The 23,240-nt window shown below is 42.2% G+C and overlaps 2 protein-coding genes across 7 annotated transcripts in view; one reads left to right on the top strand and one right to left on the bottom strand.

The window, feature by feature from the left end:
* The window catches only part of IZUMO4 (IZUMO family member 4), a 43,130-nt gene extending 35,611 nt beyond the window's left edge, over positions 1 to 7,519 (top strand). For all 3 annotated transcript variants that reach the window (XM_070746803.1, XM_070746794.1, XM_070746785.1), the window contains one exon: positions 7,358 to 7,519. In XM_070746803.1, the coding sequence (XP_070602904.1) occupies positions 7,358 to 7,445 (88 nt within the window). In that variant the 3' untranslated portion in view covers positions 7,446 to 7,519. The remainder of the gene's footprint in view (positions 1 to 7,357) is intronic.
* A 420-nt stretch (positions 7,520 to 7,939) lies between these two features.
* Positions 7,940 to 23,240, bottom strand: part of AP3D1 (adaptor related protein complex 3 subunit delta 1) — a 76,157-nt gene continuing 60,856 nt past the window's right edge. For 2 of the 4 annotated variants that reach the window (XM_070746742.1, XM_070746762.1), the window contains 9 exons: positions 21,726 to 21,812; positions 20,694 to 20,831; positions 19,385 to 19,432; positions 19,030 to 19,219; positions 17,866 to 17,954; positions 16,955 to 17,040; positions 15,482 to 15,603; positions 12,415 to 12,494; positions 7,940 to 9,737 (listed from right to left, as the gene is read on the bottom strand). In XM_070746742.1, the coding sequence (XP_070602843.1) occupies positions 9,642 to 9,737; positions 12,415 to 12,494; positions 15,482 to 15,603; positions 16,955 to 17,040; positions 17,866 to 17,954; positions 19,030 to 19,219; positions 19,385 to 19,432; positions 20,694 to 20,831; positions 21,726 to 21,812 (936 nt within the window). In that variant the 3' untranslated portion in view covers positions 7,940 to 9,641. The remainder of the gene's footprint in view (positions 9,738 to 12,414; positions 12,495 to 15,481; positions 15,604 to 16,954; positions 17,041 to 17,865; positions 17,955 to 19,029; positions 19,220 to 19,384; positions 19,433 to 20,693; positions 20,832 to 21,725; positions 21,813 to 23,240) is intronic. The other 2 variants (XM_070746753.1, XM_070746772.1) reach the window with 1 other exon arrangement.

Here is a 23,240-nt window from a genome sequence, read left to right as displayed (position 1 = left end):
GTGGGGTGGGAAAGCTTTGAAAAAGCTACATTCAGAATATAAGATGCACCCAAATTTTCAGCTTCTTTTAGGGGGAAAAAGGTGTGTCTTATACGCCGAAAAAGATAATAATTCCTACAAAGAATGAGTTCAAGATTTGTAATTATTTAGCATGCAGTGTACCAATGTAGTTTCCCCTACAAATGGAGGGTGGAATTCTTCACCTTCACCCAAAACTAATTCCAAAGTAATGCAACTGTTCATCAACTTATGAGACATTTGGGATCACACCCCGCCAAATTCTGATTTGCTTAACTGTGGTTTGAGTAAAATGGAACAGCCGAGTTTACAAATAGAAACATAGAAACATAGAAGACTGACGGCAGAAAAAGACCTCATGGTCCATCTAGTCTGCCCTTGTACTATTTCCTGTATTTTATCTTAGGATGGATCTACGTTTATCCCAGGCATGTTTAAATTCAGTTACTGTGGATTTACCAACCACATCTGTTGGAAGTTTGTTCCAAGCATCTGCTACTCTTTCAGTAAAATAATATTTTCTCACGTTGCTTCTAATCTTTTCCCCAACTAACCTCAGATTCATTGATCCAAAATTAAAACCACATCATCGCAGGTGAAATGTGTGCCTTTATCAGTGCCTGATCTTATTTTCATGTTTAAAGAACTTCTAAGTACAGTGATACCTTGTCTTACGAACTTAATTGGTTCCGGGAGGAGGTTCGTAAGGTGAAAAGTTTGTAAGACGAAACAATGTTTCCCATAGGAATCAATGGAAAACCGATTAATGTGTGCAAGTCCAAAATTCACCCCTTTTTCAAGCCAAATCGCCCGTTTTTGCGCTGGTGAGATTCCCCTGAAGCTCCCCTCCATGGGAAACCCCGCCTCATGCTGCAGGGGAATCCCAGGAGGGAAATCCCAGGATCGCAAAAACAGGCGCTCCGCTAGCAACTGAAGTCCGGAGGTGGGGTTTCCCAGCAAGGGAAGCCTCAGCAAAATTGCAGCATCGCAAAAACACGGACGTCCTTGAAACCCCACCTCCAGACTTCTTTGTTTTTGCGATGCTGCGATTTCGCTGAGGCTTCCCTCGCTGGGAAACCCCACCTCCGGACTTCTGTTGCCAGCGGAGCGCCCATTTTTGCGATCCTGGGATTCCCCTCCTGGGATTCCCCTAGAGCATTGCAAAAACGTGGATGTCCGGAGGTGGGGTTTCCCATGGAGGGGAGCCTCAGGGGAGTCCCAGGATCGCAAAAATGGGCGCTTCACTTGCAACGGAAGTCTGGAGGTGGGGCATCCCAGCGGCGGCAGCGGGTTCATAAGGTGAAAAAAGTTCGTAAGAAGAGACAAAAAAATTCCGAACCCCGGGTTCGTATCTCGAAACGTTCGTATGATGAGGGGTTCATATGACGAGGCATCACTGTATTATCTTTAGTTTTAAGTTTAAGTTTAATCAGATTTGTATGCCGCCCCTCTCCGCAGACTCGGGGCGGCTCACAGCAATAGCAATACAATGTAAGACAAATCCAATATTTAAATTAATTTTTAAAAAAACCCACAAGTTAAAACCAATCATACACACTAGCGTACCATGCATAAATTTTATAAGCCTAGGGAGAAGGAACATGTCAATTCCCCCATGCCTGACGACAGAGGTGGGTTTTAAGGAGCTTACGAAAGGCTAGGAGGGTGGGGGCAACTCTGATATCTGGGGGGAGTTGGTTCCAAAGGGTTGGGGCCGCCACAGAGAAGGCTCTTCCCCTGGGTCCCGCCAAACGACATTGTTTAGTTGACGGGACCCGGAGAAGGCCAACTCTGTGGGACCTAACTGGTCGCTGGGATTCGTGCGGCAGAAGGCGGTCCCGGAGATATTCTGGTCCAGTGCCATGAAGGGCTTTATAGGTCATAACCAACACTTTGAATTGTGACCGGAAACTGATCGGCAACCAGTGCAGACTGCGGAGTGTTGGTGTGACATGGGCAAATTTAGGAAGGCCCATGATAGCTCTCGCAGCTGCATTCTGCACTATCTGAAGTTTCCGAACACTTTTCAAAGGTAGCCCCATGTAGAGAGCATTACAGTAGTCGAGCCTCGAGGTGATGAGGGCATGAGTGACTGTGAGCAGTGACTCCCGGTCCAAATAGGGCCGCAACTGGTGCACCAGGCGAACCTGGGCAAACGCCCCCCTTGCCACAGCTGAAAGATGTTTCTCTAATGTGAGCTGTGGATCGAGGAGGACGCCCAAGTTGCGAACCCTCTCTGAGGGGGTTAGTGACTCCCCCCCCCAGGGTGATGGACAGACAGATGGAATTGTCCTTGGGAGGCAAAACCCACAGCCACTCCGTCTTATCCGGGTTGAGCTTGAGTCTGTTGACACCCATCCAGACCCCAACAGCCTCCAGGCACCGGCACATCACTTTCACTGCTTCGCCGACTGGACAAGGGGTGGAGATGTAAAGCTGGGTATCATCTACATATTGATGATACCTCACCCCATGTCCTTGGATGATCTCACCCAGCGGTTTCATGTAGATATTAAATAGTAGGGGGGAGAGGACCGACCCCTGAGGCACCCCACAAGGGAGTAACCTAGAGGTCGACCTCTGACCCCCCACTAACACCGACTGCGACCGACCAGAGAGGTAGGAAGAGAACCACTGAAGGACAGTGCCTCCCACTCCCAACCCCTCCAGCCGGCGCAGAAGGATACCATGGTCGATGGTATCGAAAGCCGCTGAGAGGTCAAGAAGCACCAGGACAGAGGATAAACCCCTGTCCCGGGCCCGCCAGAGATCATCCATCAGCGCGACCAAAGCAGTTTCCGTGCTGTAGCCGGGCCTGAATCCTGACTGCTGAGGACCTAGATAATCGGCTTCTTCCAAGGACCGCTGGAGCTGGAGCGCCACCACCTTCTCAACAACCTTCCCCAACCTTAGCAAGGCAATTTCTGGGAAAGCTGTTTCAAATCAGTCTGCTGATTCTTAAGTAAGCAGGGCTATGTTATTTTAGGCAGTGCTATTATTAACTTACTTTAAGCCGCTTTACTTGATTAGTCTCATTTGATTGGCTACATTTGCAAATCTTTACTAATGAGGAGGCAAGTCCTATGCAGGATATTCTAGGAGTGATACTGAAAAGGTGGATCTTCTTTAGAAGAAGGCAATAAAGTTCTCAACCTTGGTTGTTTGCTTGGTGACATTTCATTGGTCAATTGGGCAACATCATGCTACAGGGTGTGGGGTTTGCAATGAAAAAGTCAAGAAGCAAAACCTAGGAGAAATGGTTGGAAACGGATTTTCACCTGATATGTACAGCTGTACAGTGGTACCTCTACTTAAGAATGCCTCTACTTAATAACTTTTCTAGATAAGAACCGGGTGTTCAAGATTTGTTTGCCTCTACTTAATAACCATTTTCTACTTAAGAACCCAAGCCTGGAAAAATTTCTCAGGAAATTTGAGAGCAGCACGAAGGCCCGGCCAGTTTCCTGCCATTCCCCCTTTAATCCCGGCCATCTGGGTTGCCAGAGGAGCCTTTTGGTGGCGCTTAAGGAGGCTTTGGCAGTCCAGAGCGAACAAAGCATTTTCCTTTCTCTGGGCGCTTGGACAGGGAATAAACCTCTGCCAGTGTCCAGAGAAAAGAAACGCTCCCTTCGCTCTGGGCAGCCGAGGAGTCACCACAGCGAAGGAAAGGCGCTGGCTACAAAGCGAGCGAATAAGAGGAAAGGGGAGCCCTTCAGCATGGGAAGGAAGAGGAAGCAGGTAGCAGCAGCTGCAGCCAGTGTATGGGAGGCAGCCTCACGCCGGGTGTATGGGAGGCATGTGCTCCTCCTCCCTGCCTCAGAGTCCCTCTCTCTTTTTTTTAAGCCTTAAAGTTTTGGATTATTTTGATTCCCTTCACCTCACCTTCTTCCTTCAGCAGGGACTGTCTTCCTCCTCATCTTCTTCCTCCTCCTCCTCCCGCCCAAATTCTGAGCTTTTATTTCTTTCCTAATGGGTTTGCACGCATTATTTGCTTTTACATTGATTCCTATGGGAAAAATTGCTTCTACTTAAGAACGTTTCTATTTAAGAATCTGGTCACAGAACGAATTAAGTTCTTAAGTAGAGCTACCACTGTATTTCAACTGTTGCTATGTACAATCTAGGGCCGTGATGACGAACCTATGGTACATGTGCAACAGGTGGCACGCAGGACCCTCTCTTTGGGCATGCACCCCGTCACCCCAGCGCAGCAAGATGGTCGTCAGATTTCTGACTTGCGCATGCGCACAGACCAACTTGTCGTCAGATTTCCAGCGGCTCTGGCAGCAGTGCCTTCTGGCTAGGGAACTCTGTGCCTAAAAGGTTCACTATCACTGACCTAGGGCAAAACTCTTCAGTTATTCCAGAAGAGAGAATAATACATGTTTAAATTAAGAGTAAGTAGATCTTTGTTTGATATCAGGAACAATTTCCCAGCAGTAAGTGCTGCTTAACAATGGAGGCATAACTTAAAATCTACATCTAGTAGAGCCTTAGTGTACTTAGGCCAGGAATAGGCAAAGTGGGCTCTTCTATGACATGTGGACTTCAACTCCGAGAATTCCTGAACTAGCATGATTGGCTCAGGAATTCTGGGAGTTGAAGTCCACAAGTCATAGAAGAGCCCACTGTGCCTATCCCTGGAATAGGCCTACTTTGGAAAAAGACCACACTCCCTGGACATTTGTAATCAGAAACTACCGTTTTCCCCAAAGTAAGACATCCCCTGATAATCCCAATGGGGCTTTTGGGTGCCAAGCTTTATTTCAGGGTTCAAAAAAATATAAGGCAGGGTCTTATTTTGGGGGAAACATGGTCGATAACTACCTTTCTGAAATCTTGTTAAAGATGAATTCAATTCTGGGCAGTTGGAACTAGAACAGGGGTGTCAAACTTGCATTGTCACAGTGACATCGCATGATGTGTTGTGACTTTTTTCCTCTTCACTAAACTGGGCATGGACGTGGCCAGCACATGACACATCCAGCTTGCGGGCTGCGAATTTGACACCCCTGAGTTGGAAGATCTCTAAATTCCCTTCCGATTCTTACCCATACAATTCCAAATAGTCTGTACACCTAACACAATCTGAAGATGATCATGGATTATCGCTCACATTATTCCCAACTGTTATGCTAAACTAGGGTTGAAGGAAGTTGGGATGGAAATTTCATGGCCCACAATAGCAGATGCAAAAAGGAATGCCTTAAGTCAATGTTTTTTCAACCATAACAACTTGCAGATAGAGGTAATCTTTGACTTACAACCACAAATGAGCCCAACATTTCTGCTGCTTAGCAAGAGAGTTGTTAAGTGAGTTTTGCCCCATTTTGACCTCTTGTTTTGCTACAGTTAAGCAAATCACTGCAGTTATTAAGCACATCATATATGGCCATTAAAGGAATCTTGCTTGACGGAGGTTGTCTGGAAAGTTACAAATGGGGATCACATGACCCCTATTTATCATCATAAATATATGCCAGTTGACATGGGGCCCAAATTTTGATTATCCAGCCAATGGGATGCTACAATGGCTGTGTGAACTGTAGACATAAGCAGTGTTCCCTCTAATTTTTTTGTGGGGTGGGCGGAAAAGTATAGTGTCTGAGCGGCAGTCCCTTTGGGACTGGGCGGCACAGAAATAATAAATAAATAAATAAATAAACAAACAAATAAAAAACCCACCCTGTTTTGCCTCAGAGAATTTCAAAATAAAATACTGTACTGTGTGTCTATAACATTGAGCTCATAATAGGGCAACTCTATCAATATCAAAATGCCACTTAAATAGTTCAGCTAGTTTCAAACTAGATTTTGATTTTCTTTCTCTCTTCCTTACTCCCATTCTTTTTCTTTCTCTTTTCCTTCCTCTCTTTTTTCTATCTGTTTCTCTCTCTTCCTCTCTCTCTCCTTCCCTCTCACTCTTTCCCTCTCGGCTTCTGGGCAGGTTTGGAAAACTCTGAGTTGATGATGATTTTTAAGTGAGCGATTGCTCACTGCTCAGCTTAGAGGGAACTATGGTCATAAGTCCCTTTTATCAATACTATTGAACAGTTACTATACATGGAATTCTGGGGGTTGAAGTCTATAATAATAACAGAGTTGGAAGGGACCTTGGAGGTCTTCTAGTCCAACCTCCTGCTTAGGCAGGAAATCCTACACTACTTCAGACAGTTATTCAACATCTGCTTAAAAACGTCCATGTATCTTCAAGTTGGCAAGACTGAGAAGATACTCTTTAGTTAAAATCAGCATTTTTTTAATTGAGAGAATACCACCTCTTAGATCAGGCCTATGAAATTTAGAACCTAATTTAAAATACCCTTTGAAAGTGGCTGCATCTTGCCAAACCAGGCCCTATTTTGCCGAGACGAAATGGAAGAGGCTGATCTTGGTCTTCTTGATTTACACGGTCCAATCTACAATCCTCCATAGACTGTCCTCAAGAAGTGCGGCCTTCAAAAATGATTCCCCCACAAAGTTGACTTTTTTTTAATGATGTCCTCTTGCTACACGTTTTATATAGCAACCTCAAAACTGGTAACAATGGACTGATGAGAGAAAACAAAAAAGGGAAAATGAAACAAGAACATGGAATATTGCAAATAATGAAAATACTGCAATGCATTAATATGAAATCAATGTAAATACAATGATGTAGAACCAAAAATTTCGGATATTTCTTTGCTTTTTAAAATTTGAAAAACTAATAGAATATTTTTTTTTTAAAAAAAAATAACTTCAAAATGGCTTTTTCCCCATCTAACTTGGCTAACTTTATTGAACACCAAGTTGTTATCAAAGCTGACGGATGGTTTTAAAAAGGGATCTTTTTTTAAAAAAATTGTCACTGGAGCAATTGGTGTCCAAGTGAAACTTTTAGTCCAGTGGTGTCCAACCTTGGTTACTTTAAGACCTGGACTTCAATTTCCAAAATTACCAAGCCTGGGGAATTCTGGAAGTTGAAGTCCAGAGGTCTTAAAGTGAATAAGAGCAAATATGTGTGTCCCAGGATTATGTTGTAGGATCTAATCTGAGTTGCCAAGACTGAACATCTCTACTTTGGTCAAAGACAATATTCAAGTGAATCGCAGCAAAGGGGAAATTGAGTCTGAGCCATATATTTTTATTAGAGATAATCTACAGAGGGAAAACATTTCTAATGAAGCAAGACACCCGTTAGAACTTTCTGTGCTTTCCTCAATTACACGCCCAGGTCTTGACGGGCTTGTTTTGTCTTGTGTGATGCTCACCTAACAAATCTGAGGCCACGGCAAGAGTTATTAACAGTATATGTGAATATTTATTAATAATATCTGTGGGTTTTCTCTGTTCCTAGGTATAGGAGATACTCTGTCACAAAACTGGCTCAAAACGATGGCTTTGAAGGAAATGGAAGAGGATGCCTCTCTCTTAGAACTACTTGAGCCCAGTTGTTGAATTGATTTGCTGTTTCGTTTGTGTAACACAAATGTGACACACAAAATAAAATGATGAGATCCGTCCAAACTGCTATCCTGATGATTAATATTACTATATTCATATGCAAATGGAAGAAGTTTATTTTATATAATAGTTTATTAGATTTGTATGCTGCCCCTCTCCAAAGACTCTTAATTTTCTTAATATCCCTGTTCCCCAGCGGCATGGGAAATGTCTTTCTGTAACAAAATGGGACAAAAAAGAAAAATAATGACAAGCTCCCTTTTACCGCTTCGATTAAAATGACTGGGTGAAGGCAGCAATGATGGCTATTTACAATCTTACAAAAGAAACCATGATGAAAACTCCTTTAAAATCTGGATTTCAACCCACTATCTGTTGTTAAGGCCCAGGAGGCAATTTGAATTGAGCAGAAAAGACTTGAATACCTTTAAAAAGTCTGCATTCACCACTAAGATTCAAGGCACAATTCAAAAGATTTTTAAATTCTGTAAGTTTTGAAATTTTATTCGATCATCTTGACACAAAAAAATTCTTACAGCAGCTTTGTGGTATGTGTTTTGTGGGGGAATGTCAATAGTAAATAACTTTTTTCTTTTAAACATAACATATTGTACAATTTTCAGAAGAGTTTTAGAATCACTGTAAGAGAACAGACTCTACATGCTAAAGTGACAAGTTTTCATTCAGGAATATATATATATGTGTGTGTGTATATATATATATCTAGATATATATATTTAAAACCCACTAACTTCAAGGAGCATTTGCCCTTTTAAGACATTTCTGAATATGTGCAGATTTCCCAACCCCCAACAAAATCTGCACTAATTCACAAAAAGTCAACAAATAACACTCTCCGCCTTGCTCCTTGCAATAACTGCTTCACCAGCCTGCAATATTGAGAGAACGCTAAATTATTCTCAGTAAATCTTGCAGCTCAGCTCCCAACAGACATAATTACTGTACTGATATTTTAAAAAAAAAAAGACCCCTGACCACACAGAAGGATATTGAGGCACCAAATGTCTTGAAACATAGAGGACATAATGCAAGCCAGAGACCAAAGGGTTCATTGGTTCCATCCTGTCCTCCCCCCATCGTCCCTGAGCGCCCCCCCCCCCAAGTTCAGGAATCTAAGTATCAGTGTTTGGAGTATCCAATAGTGAAGTTTCATTGTGAGATAATTTAAAAAAAAACAAGTTAAGGGCGGCCATGGTGAAATCTCTCATTAACTTTTAACAATAATCAAGGTGTCCCACCCTATTTGTAACTGATCATCATTAATATCTTTCAATATTGTGGAGGAGAAAAAGAAAAGTTTGCCCAAAAGAGAGAGAGAGAGAGAAGAAAGAAAAATAAACCACTGGCTGCAACTATGGAGTGAGGACACTTTCAAAAACAAACTGTCACTAAGATTGTGGCCATCTGCTTAAGGGTAGGCTTTGTAAAAGCTGGGCATGGCAGATAGGCCCCACTGTAGGATTGTTCAACCTAACACAGAAGAAAGAAAAAAAATAACCACATACCCCCAAATCCACACAGACACAATGACTTTGGACTTCTAATTAGGCTACTTTCGTTAATTCCAGGAATGAGAGATTGCTGGGCTTTAAACATTCCTGTGGGAGCCTTCCCTGATGAGAGAGGATCAACCAATCCCAGCCGGGGGCAGCAGGAAATGTTCTGGAAGGAGGGAATTGGCATCCCAATTGGTGGCAGAGAAGGGACATTCTGACCTTTTTCTCCTTTTAAGCGCGAGAGGTTTAAAACGATAAATGGAATTGACCTGCTCTCACACCAGGAGAGGTGCAAGCACATCCAGGGATGCGGTTGGGTTTCCAATATGGATTCTGCCTCTCCTCTATCCCGTTTTCTCCCTTGCCAGGATGTCAATCCAGTTGGGGATCTCTTTGCTATGGTCGGACCGTTCCAAAGAGAGGAGAGAGGAGAGCCCAGTTCTAAAGAGGTGTAAACCGTAACAAAATTAAAACAAAAATAGAACGAACACAACCACCCAGGAGGGAGGTGGAAATGGAAAACACATGCCCTGGGAGATCAAACATGCGCACAGAGGGAGAGGAATCGAATGCTCCACTGGTGTCAGTCCCGTGAGCCTCGGGATGCTGCTCGTCTGGAGGGCCAGGAGGACGAGGGGCTGTGCTCGATTCCGAGAGCACTCAGCATTTCGACAGGGTTTCTTTGAGTTCTGTCAACAGATTTCCCAATAAGCTTGAATCGTCGCATTTTCCATCAATGGACACAGAGTTTTCTCCCTGCCAAAGGATTCATTAAAAAGGGGGAAGGGGGAGAGAGAGAGAAAATATAGGGATTTTTTAGGGTTAGGTAGCATGATTCTTGGCTCTTTGTATCTCTTTATTATACCCCATGCATCTTCCTCCTCCTATTTTCCCGACAAGAACCTTGTCAGGTGAGCTGGGCTGAGAGAGTGAGAGGCTCAAAATCACCTTTCATGCGAAAGGCAGGACTAGAACTCACTGTCTCCTGGTGGTTAGCCCAGTCACTCAAGTGGTTTTCATGCCTAAAATGAAAACTAGAACTACTTCCCCCATTTCTAGCCTGATCAAATTGTTTCTCATAATCATCTTTCCTCTCACCTGCCAGGAAACTGAATCATGTTTATTCTTTTCTCCTATTCTCTACAAGGAGATGTCAAGACTCACCTGCCTATTAGGAAGCAACTTCATTTCTCCCCTATTGAAGGGAGGGCAATCCATATTATGGATTTAACAGGGAGTCAGGTTGAGAGTTATTGAACACATAAGATTTAACCTGTTCCCTTTAAAAAGCAAATCGAAGTTGGAAGTTGAAATATACAGCACTATTAATGCCACTACCTATCATCTGATGGTCGTCTCCTTTGTGTTCCGTGAATGGTGTGTTTAAAGAAAGAAGGTGCATGTAAGTATTATTAAAAATACTGAGTAATTACAAGAGCAACGCCTATTGTGTCAATTCCCAAAAATTAAACCATTTCTTTTGCATTGATTGTTGGAAGTGCATTGGTTGACGATCAGTTTCCGGTCACAATTCAAAGTGTTGGTTATGACCTATAAAGCCCTTCATGGCACTGGACCAGATTATCTTAGGGACCGCCTTCTGCTGCACGAATCCCAGCAACCAGTTAGGTCCCACAGAGTGGGTCTTCTCCGGGTCCTGTCAACTAAACAATGTCGTTTGGCGGGACCCAGGAAAGAGCCTTCTCTGTGGCGGCCCCAGCCCTCTGGAACCAACTCCCCCCAAAGATTAGAATTGCCCCCACCCTCCTTGCCTTTCGTAAGCTACTTAAAACCCACCTCTGCCGTCAGGCATGGGGGAACTGAGATACTCCTTCCCCCTAGGCCTTTACAATTCTATGCATGGTATGTATGTTTGGTTTTTGTATTAATGGGTTTTTAATCGTTTTTAGTATTGAATTACTATTGTACACTGTTTTATTGTTGCTGTTAGCCGCCCCGAGTCTCTGGAGAGGGGCGGCATACAAATCCAATCAATCAATCAATCAATCAATCAATAAATTGATTTATTACTTAATACCAATATTCTAACTAAGGATGTTATTAAGAGTATAGGCAGACCTTACTTAATGACCATTTATTTAGGGATCATTCAAAATTATGAATGGGCTGGGGGGAAAAAACATATTCACATCCAGTCCTTGAAGTTGTGATCATGACTCAGGTGCTTGGCAACCTTTGCACATGTTATGATGGTTGCAGGCATAGTTCCTTCTAAGCTGAGCAGTGAGCAATCGCTCACTTAAAAATCATCATCAACTCAGAGTTTTCCAAACCTGCCCAGAAGCCGAGAGGGAAAGAGTGAGAGGGAAGGAGAGAGAGAGGAAGAGAGGAAGAGAGAGAAACAGATAGAAAAAAAGAGAGGAAAGAAAAGAGAAAGAAAAAGAATGGGAGTAAGGAAGAGAGAAAGAAAATCAAAATCTAGTTTGAAACTAGCTCAACTATTTAAGTGGCATTTTGATATTGATAGAGTTGCCCTATTATGAGCTCACTGTTATAGACACACAGTACAGTATATTTTATTTTGAAATTCTCTGAGGCAAAACAGGGTGGGTTTTTTATTTGTTTGTTTATTTATTTATTTATTTATTATTTTTGTGCCGCCCAGTCCCAAAGGGACTGCCGCTCAGACACTATACTTTTCCGCCCACCCCCCAAAAAATTAGAGGGAACACTGGTTGCAGGTGCCTATGGTCATGTGAAGTGTTGAAATCTGTGGAAGGCCCTGAGGGAAGAGGGGAAGAGATGCTGCCCAAGAAACAAATCAGGCATGAGGAAGGAGCCCCCAATGGCCTAATGGTCAGGAAAGGAATCTTATTAAGGACAGTTCTAATGGTTCATGTGGCAGGGGGGAAGTTTGTACTTTCAGATTTTCATGATTCTGACAATGTAATTCTCACCATAAAGTAGAATTACTTTATCTAATTGTATTCCTTGTTTGGTTTACTTGGAAAAGCTGACAGATGATCTGATCATCTTTTGTGACCCTCACAGCCAGATTCTGATAAGCAAAGTTAGTGGGAAAGTTGGAAAAAAAGGTTGCAAGTCGGTCACATGATGTCTCACTTAAATCCCCACATGTGAGATTCACTGAACAAACGCAACTAGAAGTTGCCAAAATGTCCATTGTGAGTTGGTACGGTCATGTGTTTTCCTGCTTTCCGATCAGATCACTTAGTGAGAGAGTTGCCATTTTGAATTAGAGTCATTAAGTGAGGACTACTTGCATATTTTAATTTGATTGTGGAAGCAACAAAATCTAGAGACGAGAAAAGTCGTTGCCTACTAGGGAATGCCTGTGATTAATATATCTGGTTTCTGGACGATGGGACAATGTCCTATTATGCTATAGCATCTGCAGCTGACTGATTAAACATATCACCACCTGTCGGTGGTGCTTTGTTTTTGGATTCACCTTTTTCACAAGTAGACAGACATGATGGCCCTGGATAGAACGGCTGTACATGGATGCACAGTCCCCCATACGTTCAACAACTGAAAGAAAAAAGAAAATGGTTAAAGGGCTCCCATCCCTCCCACAAATAAGGCTTTTGGATTTTTTTTAAAAAAATAGCACAATATTAAGGAATGCATATCTGCCTGAGCCACTTATCTAAGTAGATCACTAGCTGGTGGAGAAAATAACAAAAGAGGGGGAGAGGGAAGAATCCCAAGTACCAAAAATCACGTTTGTCTGACTATTTTTTATTGACAGCTGGGATTTGTTGCGCTCTTTTTAGCGTCTGCTTTCCTTTTTCATTGTTCAGAAAAGGAACAAGCCATTTTTTTCCCCAGGACACATCATTCTCATCTATATCCCTGGATTTTTATGACCACATTTGTGCAGATGCAGCAAAATTACTGAGCCCCATTAAACAATTGTACTGAGACAATGCAGCGAATCTGCTACAGTGAAACATCTCCTCTACGAAGAGATGCTTTTGGCTCACAGAGTTAGCAGTTTTCTCATGGGAAGTCAATTGAAAAGCACCAGCAATTACATTTCTCCTTCTAATAATGTGACAAAACTAGCACAACTCACACAACCTTCAATAAGAAGCCTCCTGCAAGCTTGCATGGTTTTAATTCCCTTTTTAAAACCCTAAGATGCCTCTCTAGGATTTATTTATTTGTTGCATGGCACATTCACATCACATTTCAATAAAACACAAGAGATAACAACAGAAAATATGAAATATAAAGTCTAAAATATTATAAATCTCTCTAGGAATTCCTGGCTGAGATTTTTCTTGGCTGGAAGGAAATGGTCATTTCCGCTACTCCATTAAATTTCCAAGGAATTTCTGGAATGAACTTTATTCTTGGGGGTTTCCCCCCCCCCCTGATCATAAAGTATTGTTTGCACTCTGGATAATAATTGTAAATTGTAACATGTTAGCATGCTGGCTGGGGAATTCTGGGAGTTGAACTCCACATATCTTAATTTGCTGAGATGGAAAAACACTGTAATAGACAATCTGAAAAAGACCTCACCCCAGTCTAACTAAATATTGATAGCAAATTTGCAGCGTCATAGGCATGATATTTAATATATTAAACAGGAATATTCTGCATGCAAACCACAAGTTACTTTAGAGTGGGAGTAACAAACTATCAAGAACAATTTTCCTTTCAAATACCTTTTACAAAATGCCTAATCTCACATTCTTGGTTTACTTTTCTTTTTAAAAAAAGCCTTTATACACATATATAGGCAATTCAAGATGGGAGATAGAAGCGACTGCTGCATTATAATAGAATTAACCAAAAATTATATTGAGACACTGAGTTTAAGAGAATAGGAGTAATAAAGAACAATTATGTTTCCCTGAAAATAAGATCCTGTCTTATATTTGTTTGAACTCCAAAATAAGTGCTTGGCCTTATTTTCAGGGAGATTTTATTATTTTGGGGTGTGTGGAGCAAGACAGGGAATCTCTTGCTGTCTTACCTGATTTCAATTCAATTCAATTTATTAGATTTGTATGCCGCCCCTCTCCGAAGACTCGGGGTTTCCAGCTCTGTCACATTAACTCTAACCAGAGGAAATGGGGGGGACCATCTGCACATGCGTTTAAATATTTTCGGGGAGGGCTTATTTTCGGGGAAGGGTTTATTTTTGGAGGAAGGTTTATTTTGGGGGAAGGGCTTATTTTCCTACCATATTTCGAGGAAACACGGTAGAGGAAAAAATAACTTCCGAAAAAGCAGTTACATTTGTTCCAGCAAACAAAAAATGCACCTAACTAACAACCCTACATACTAACAACCCTATAAAGCCCTACATGGCATCGGACCAGATTATTTGCAGGACTCCCTCCTGCCGCATGAGTCCCAGTGACCAGTTAGGTCCCACAGAGTCAGCCTTCTCCACTGTCCCTTCAACAAGACAGCGTCGCTTGGTGGGACCTAGGAGAAGAGCCTTCTCTGTGGGAGCTCTGGCTCTCTGGAATTGGCTCCCCCCACCCCAAAGATTCGCACTGCCCCCACCCCTCCTCGTCTTCGTCAAGAGTTTGACAACTCACCTTTGCCACCAGGCTTGGGGCCATTAGACTCTAGCCCCGACTGACAAATGCAATGTATGTTTGTTGTTTGAATGGGAATAATTGACTTTTAAGTAACTGAGGTTTTTAGATTAGCTAGTCTAAATTAATTGGATTTGGATATATGTATTGTTTTCCTATTTGTATTGCTTTCCTTTTCCCTAAGCTGCCCCAAGTCCTCGGAGAATGGTTGCATATAAATCCAATAAATAAATAACCACCAACATTTAAGTATGGCATGCAAGTTTTGGAATTTAGGGTACACTTTCAGAAGGAAAAAAACTCTTTTACCCCAAATTTACAGAATCCTAGTTGGAATGGATTCTGCAAAAAAAAAAAAATCCAGTCTTTCACAACCTAATATTCCCTTGGATATACTGGGAAGCAACTTCCAGAGCTTAGAACTGGGTAACTCTGGAAGTCAGAGTCTCAACAAATGGAGAGTTGCCAGGCTGGGAAGATTAGTGAAAGTGAACACAAGAACAAGGGGACACAATCTGAAGTTAATTGGGGGAAAGATCAAAGGCAACATGAGAAAATATTATTTTATTGAAAGGGTAGTAGATCCTGGAACAAACTTCCAGCAGACATGGTTGATAAATCCACAGTAACTGAATTTAAACATGCCTGGGATAAACATATATCCATCCTAAGATAAAATACAGAAAATAGTATAAGGGCAGACTAGATGGATCATGAGGTCTTTTTCTGCCGTCAGTCTTCTATGTTTCTATGTTTCTTAGTAGGTTGTCTTCTGTTCAGTATTAAGAAACCAGGGCTAAATCCTAACAACATGGCTAATCGTCAACCATCAGAAGAATTCTGCAAAATGAGGGTTCCCCAATCTTTGACCCTGGGAGGTTTATGCCCAACATCAAAATTGTTAGCCAATATGCACAAAACTGTATGAGTCAAGGAATCTTCTTAGCAGGAACTCACCAGAGAAATGATGGTGGAAGCAAATTTTTGCCAGGAGGTGATGGAAAGGGATGGTGATGCCATCAACTTTAATTGAGCTAGCATGCAGGTCTCCCAACTCCAACAGCTTGGCAAAAGCATCACTGTGGGAAATACAAATGGGAAATAGCTTATCTGAGTAGTGGAGGAAGTTGGAAACTACAGAATGGCTAACATCTACCTTGACCTGTCTGATATTAGAGGGAATTTTAAAACTGCTTCCAAGCTCAGTCCATTTTTACTTTCTGTAATTCTAATAAAAGAGAATATACAGTATGTTGTAACCAGGAGTTGAATGAGTCCTTAATGTATCTGGGTTTGGTTGTTTGCTTGCAACCGATGTCTGACGATGATGTTATCTGTTTGGATAGTGAAACATCTACAAGCAAACAATCAAGCTCAGAGAGCCCCACACTCTTTCTGTAATCTTTGGGGGTGCTTCCTCCATTGGTCATCTGCTTACTGTATTCTTTAGATAACATTAGAAAAAGCCAGATCCAAGGAATAAAATAAAAGCAAAATCCCCCCAACAGCCATTTCCATTTATTAATCTACAGCCTCGCTATAACAGAAGGTATTATGAAATTGCTACAATACTTTATATAGTGTATATTGTTATTCTGTACATCTGAATAATCTATTACTCAACAGTAATAATCTGCAATCTTTTTCTAATTACATTTTACTCTGAATTTCTCACATTCTATGCTAATTCTAATGCAAAAAACTACAACTATTTCCATTAATTTCCCCATTAAAGTGTTCTCACAGATACAATTAAATACTCCGGGATGGATGCTATGAAGGGAAACAAGCTCATTTCAAACCACTTTAGCTCTTCCAAGGTTTCCTAAAAGATTCTACCTTCCATATTTGGACATCATCCAGCCTGCATGTTGCTTCTTTTTCTTCAAAACTTTCTGCAAAACCCACAATGTATCTGTGACACAGTCTACTATTTTCTATTAATGAGCTAGGCATTAATTACTCTTCACCTAAATGTACCTAAATTTTTCTAGAGTGCTACAGTTGATGTGATTTTTAGCTACATCATCTTAAAATCCAACACGAGAATGTATGCTTTTGCAAGTTTTACAAATTTCAGCATTTTTCTGTGCAATTGACCAAAGCTCAAGAGATTTTAAAGAAAACATTCATTTTTAAGAAAGCACAAGGGTAATTTTTGGCTGTGACAAATACTTTGCTACCCATAGGAATTATGCTACAGATCTCTGTAATAAAGCTTGAGCGTGTATAACTGAAGGAACATCACATTCTTCCCCTACTTAAAGGTGCTTTGATTCTTCTTACATTCTCACTGAATTTTGTCTGCAAATTCATCAAGTCACAGCCACATCATTGCAAGAATAATGCTGATCTATATTAACAATACAGCGTATTTCTTTCAACAAATGAAGAACAAGTTGCTTTTTTTCAAGAAGTAGCGTAACCTACCTGTAACAGGGCGTCGTAATTAGATAAGAGGCGCAACTGAAGTACAGCTTAAAGTCTAACTTTTCATGTGTTGAGCCTTCATCATCCTGCAGCATAATGACAAATGGAGGTAAACCACAGGACCAAAGCCAGTTGTCCAACAAGTGGATGAGACATAATTTAAATACTCCTGAAAGAGTATCAGACCAAATAGATACTGGGAAGGGGAAGGAGTCAGAAGGTCACACAGCTTAAAATACACCATTATTTTATTGTTGTGAGCCACTCCGAGTCTCCGGAGAGTGGTGGCATACAAACCTAATAAATAATAATAATAATTATTATTATTATCCCAGTCATTTTATCCTCTTGATAAAACCTAGGCATTTTATCTTGCCAAATGTTTGATATGGTTCCCTCCTCATATGCAGCAAGGGGAAGCCAACTCCATTCTCCATCACAGCCTAGGACAGTGTTTTTCAAACCTGGCAACTTTAAGGTGTGGATTGTATCCCCAACACTCCTTCAGAACCAGACTTTTCTGGGAGACTAAAATTGCTATAATAGCATAGCTATTGCTATAATAGGAGGTAGCCTCAACGAATAGAAGCAGGGAGCTCATTTCCCACTGCCTTAAGGGAAATATATCTGTCTATCTACCAGTTGTCCAAAGTTCAAATATACGTAGTCGATTTGCAACCATTTTTTTAGTGACTGTTGAAGTTACGACAGCACTGAAAAAAGTAACCAATGACTGTTTTTCACCCTTATGCCCACTGCAGCACCAGGATGAAAAAAACAATTCACTCAAACTAACTAGTGAGGGTCATCTCTTTGGGAAATAAAAAGTTGGTGTTACTATCTCTTTAATCCCTTTTAATACTTTCTCAGAAATGAACTACATGTATTAGGAAAGGGTAACAGGTTCTTACTTTGACTATAAATGACAAGGTCCCTTTTAGTTTCTGTGCCATGGCAATGCTCTGCAGGGTGAAAACAAACTGGGTTTCATTTGAGACTCCTAAATTTGGGAAAGGAAACAAAAGTAGAATGGAATAACAGAATGTAGTTAGATTTATAAACAAAGTGAGAATTATATTAAGACTTATCTTGATTTCAAAATCTTATTTCTCACACTCAGGTTTCTTTAAAAGACTTAACCATTTTTTCTACTAGAAGAGTACAAATCATTAAAATTTCTCATTCTCACTGGCAACCTTCAGTCTTGAAAGACTATGGTATCGTGCTCTGGAAAGAGTTCCTAGAACAGCATCTAGTGTGGCTAAAAAAGGCCAATCCAAGAGTGGCAATCTCTTCCACACTGAGCGCAGATCCATTCTGTCCCCTGCCTGCCCCCCGGATTTCACTGGTTCCTGGATTGCCTCTTTGCCTCAGCCTGCCGAACAAGTGTCTCTTCGAACTGGAGAAGGCCAAGCTGTGTCTTTATCCTCCAAGCTGAACGATCAGAGGTCAAGGCTTCCGAGCTGCTAATATCCATTCCCAAGGCCTTTAAATCCCTCTTACAGATATCCTTATATCACAGCTGTGGTCTCTCTCTGGGACACTTTCCCTGCACTAGTTCACCATACAGGAGATCTTTCAGAATCTACCCACCCTCCATTCTTACAACATGCCCAAGACACTGAAGACGTCACTGTTTGTCATTATGCCAATGAGACATATTGACCTCCAAAGCTGCCCCTGCCGTCACGCTCTATGATAATCAAGTAAAGACCAGTGACTGCTGCTTTCCGTGTTGGTTCAGTGCTGTATGCACTGTATGTCCTCTCCAGAGCATGAGGCCTGGGTAGGTTAGTATAGAGCAGTGATTCCCAACCTTGACAACTTGAAGATATTCGGACTTCAACTCCCAGAATTCCCCAGCCAGCATGCTGGCTGGGGAATTCTGGGAGTTGAAGTCCGAATATCTTCAAGTTGCCAAGGTTGGGAAACACTGGTATAGAGGATAGACTGTTACCTACACTACCTTCAGACAGATGGTTATCCAACATCTGCTGAAAAACTTCCAGTGTTTCAAACTTCTTAGAAAAGCTCTTTCCCACCCACCCCTCTCATCAGGAAGCAGAGAGTCATACCAGGAGGCAGCTGAAAAGGGACAGGTATCCCATCATGGATGGAGGATCCTTCCGGCCGCAGCATTTTAGTATTCAGAGAGTCCAAAACGTTCAGCTCCATGCTCTTTAGGAAACTGCTGCTCTTATTCTCAAAGATCACAGAAACTGTCACCTGGCTATCATTCTGGAGGTTCCCTTGGATATCATACGTCTGCGAAAAAGAATCATTGGAAGGGAGAGGTCACAAGAGAAATTAGAAATTCGGTGCTGCTGAAAACTGGTGCTGAAAACAAGAGCAAAGCCTGGTAGATCCTGATCATAATTCAAAGAAATCAAGAAAAAAACAAAAACTGGGGAAAGCACATAAACTACTCACCATTTTAATGTAGGGATTTTCACCAAGGAGAATATAGCTTGACATAGGCTGGGAAAGGAGAAGAAAAATTAAAGTAAGCAGAAGGGAAAGAAAAAAATGGTGCAACGCAGCAATGAAGTGATCTGTGGTTTCAGTGCAGGGTATCTATGGAGATTCTCAGTCATCCAGGTCATGGTTTAAAAAGCGCCTTTGGGACCTTTTTTCACTTCTCATCCAAGAAGCCTCTTCAGTTCTGACTGAAGAACTTCAGCCAGACCTGAAGAAGCTTCTTGGATGAGAAGCGAAATGTCTTTAAGGCAAAAATAAAGTGCAGTTGCCTTTTGAAAAAGCACCTTTGGGATTTCAATGCATTTAACAACCAGGTAACAGTAATAGCACTTGACTTAGCACTTAGACTTATATAGCACTTCACCGTGCTTTAGAGCCTTCTCTAAGTGTTTTATAGACTCAGCATATTGCCCCCAACAATCTGAGTCCTCATTTTACCCACCTCGGAAGGATGGAAGGCTGAGACAACCTTGAGCCTGATGAGATATCAGAGCTGCACTTTCGGAAGCTAGCCAGCCCAAGCAGCAAACCAGCCCAATCAGTTAACCAACCCAACCAGCCAGCCACAGACCAGTAGATAAGGAGTTGAAGTCTTCAATGAAACACAGCAGCAGTAGGAAGTCTTGGAAAAATATATTTACTTCTTATTTACACTACTACTATATTCCACTCTACTATACATATATCAAACTAGTATCTCACTACAACTCTTAAGTTACAATAACTCACAGGAACCAACAGATCAATACAGCAACTTCAGAGCACACTTCACACAGAGCAGAATCAGAGAGTTTGCGGAGAGGGGTGGCATATAAATCCAATAAATCTAAAATCTAACAGAGAGAGAGCGCGAACGAACAGCAGCGAGCAGAGAGCTCTTGCATATTTAAATACTTTTCACCTGATGAGGTTGCTGCATGCTTAGTTGCCTCAGAATTACTCAGCATTCTCTACGTAGGCCTTCCTTCTGCATTGAGATATTACCTTAGGATATGCTTATTCCTGACATGAGATTCAATCTGCCAAATTGCAGGAAGCCGGCCATCAGCAGAATAGCCTGCAGTACTGCATTCTAATCACTGCACCACTGCAGCTCTTAATGGTTGATTACAATACCAATAACCTCAACCAAGGGATGGGGAACTGTATGTAAAGTATCAGATGCTGTTCAAAGCTACTGCAGAACCATGCCACAGCAGTATCTGGAATCTCAGTATTTGTTGAACGATTACAACTTCTCTGCACTGGTCAAATTTCTCACCGGCAGTGGCTCTTCCTCCAGAGTTCCATTCTGCACAGATTCCGTCTGTGGCTCATCCCTTCGGTCACGATGCTTGGAATGTTTCTTCTCTTTGGATTTTTCATCCTTCTTATGCTTCTTCTTTCTATGCTTGGATTTCTGTAAGTCCACATAGACCAAAAAGTAAGCTTCCTGGTTCCTCAAGCTGCCTCTTGGCTCACCAATAAAAGCTGTTTATCTTGGACAAGTCATGTATCTGCCAGAATTTTCTGCTAAAACTCCGCAGTCTGCATTGGTTGCCGATCAGTTTCCGGTCACAATTCAAAGTGTTGGTTATAACCTATAAAGCCCTTCATGGCACCGGACCAGAATATCTCCGGGACCGCCTTCTGCCGCACGAATCCCAGCGACCAGTTAGGTCCCACAGAGTTGGCCTTCTCCGGGTCCCGTCAACTAAACAATGTCATTTGGTGGGACCCAGGGGAAGAGCCGTCTCTGTGGCGGCCCCGACACTTTGGAACCAACTCCCCCCAGATATCAGAGTTGCCCCCACCCTCCTAGCCTTTCGTAAGCTCCTTAAAACCCACCTCTGTCGTCAGGAATGGGGGAATTGACATTTCCCCTCCCCCTAGGCTTATAAAATTTATGCATGGTATGCTAGTATGTATGATTGGTTTCTAAATTGGGTTTTTTAAATTAACTTAAATATTAGATTTGTTTACATTGTATTAGTATTGCTGTGAGCGGCCCGAGTCTGCAGAGAGGGGCGGCATACAAATCTGATTAATAAATCTGATTAATAAATAAATAAATAAATAAATAAATAAATAAATAAATAAATAAATAAATAAATAAATAAATAAAACTCATGCTGGGCAACCTAGCCCTATGCCTAAGATACTGCTGATCAAAGACAGTTCATACATTATAACAGATTCAAACAATACTGAAAATATTCCCAGATGTGATACCGGTTGCCATTATTAGTGATTGGTCAAGAAGCATCTGTTCCCAGGCAAAATATAGAAAAGCAGAGTATTCTAGGCCACCCACCTTTCCTTCATCTTCTTCCTGAAGTTCCTCCTCTTTCTTAGGTTCTTCAGGTTCCGTTGGATCTACACTGACTTCAGGCAGGTCCTGCTAAAGAAACAAACTGGGATAATGAAAGTCAGCTTGGTCTAAGAGACCATATCTGCGAACATCACAGAAAATATGTGGGTCAAGTCATTCAGGTATGATCCCTGTTCATATTAGTCCAAATGTCCTCAATGTAGTTAGCCTCCTTCTCCAAACCTCCTTGGGAATGGGCCACACAAAGGAGCCCACCAACTGAAAGTCCATGCCAGCTCATCTTTGCTCACTTAATGGGTCTCACTGAGTCCACTCAAAGAACATCCTAAAGCTGTAAAGCAGAAGAAGGCAACCTTGTATGTAGCCAGATACTGCGGGTGTCTGTGAAAATGACACAGTTGAAAGAGGCAGGGCTAGATTTTCCATTTCCTTTTTTTTTTTTCTTTGCATTTGGCTTTCTGGTGTTTTGACCAAAAATAGAAATATTAAGCTTATTTTACCACCCAGTTTTGTGAAAAAACAATAAACCACCAAATAAACAAAACCACCTTCTCTTAATTCGAAACTTTGTCTCCAAACTTTGGTAGTATAACCATGGGGAACTCTGTGGGCTGCCTATAAAAGGGCCTGATAAGTCACATATGACCTGTGGCTTGCCCATCCCATTTATAGGAATATCTTAACAGTTCTCAATTTGTAATCAATGGCCACAAGTCCCATGAGCTCTCAAAAAGATATTTCTGCCTTATTACCCTTTTCTGTCAACCAGGGTCTCCTTAGGATAAAGGAGACTATCCTTTATCTTGACTAACACTAAGTGTTGTATCTTTTTATTCCTGATGGGTGTATTTTATTTTCCTTATGTACACTGAAAGCATATACAGTGATCCCTTGAGTTTCGCGATCTCGATCTTCGCGAAACGCTATATCGCGATTTTTCCACCCGATGACGTCACTCTCTTCCTTCCTTTCTCATCTTTCTTTCTCTCTCTCTTTCTCTATCTTGCTTCTTCCTCTCTCACACTCTCTTCCTCCCTCTCTCATCTCTTTCTTTCCTTCTCTCTCTTTCTCTATCTCTCCCCCTCTTGCTGGCGGGCGGCGGGCGGCGGCGGGCGGGGGCATCAGCGAGGAGCCGGGGTTTCCCCTTTGCGTGGGCGGCGGGGAAACCCGGATCTTTGTCTGCTCGCTGCTGCTGCGGCCGCCCAGCAGCTGATCTGCTCGGCGGCAGCAGCGAGGAGCCGAATCGGGCTTTCCCCTTTGCGTGGGCGGCGGGGAAACCCGGATCTTTGTCTGCTCGCTGCTGCTGCGGCCGCCCAGCAGCTGATCTGCTCGGCGGCAGCAGCGAGGAGCCGAATCGGGCTTTCCCCTTTGCGTGGGCGGCAGGGAAACCCGGATCTTCGTCTGCTCGCTGCGGTTGGGCGGCCGCGGCAGCAGCGAGCAGACGAAGATCCGGGTTTCCCCGCCGCCCACGCAAATTCCACCATCTGCGCATGCGCG

This window comes from Erythrolamprus reginae, chromosome 1 (genome assembly GCF_031021105.1).
Source record: "Erythrolamprus reginae isolate rEryReg1 chromosome 1, rEryReg1.hap1, whole genome shotgun sequence".
Taxonomy (NCBI): Eukaryota; Metazoa; Chordata; class Lepidosauria; order Squamata; family Dipsadidae; genus Erythrolamprus; species Erythrolamprus reginae.
Note: the sequence above shows the minus strand (reverse complement) of the source record. Positions and strands in the feature narration are given on the sequence as shown.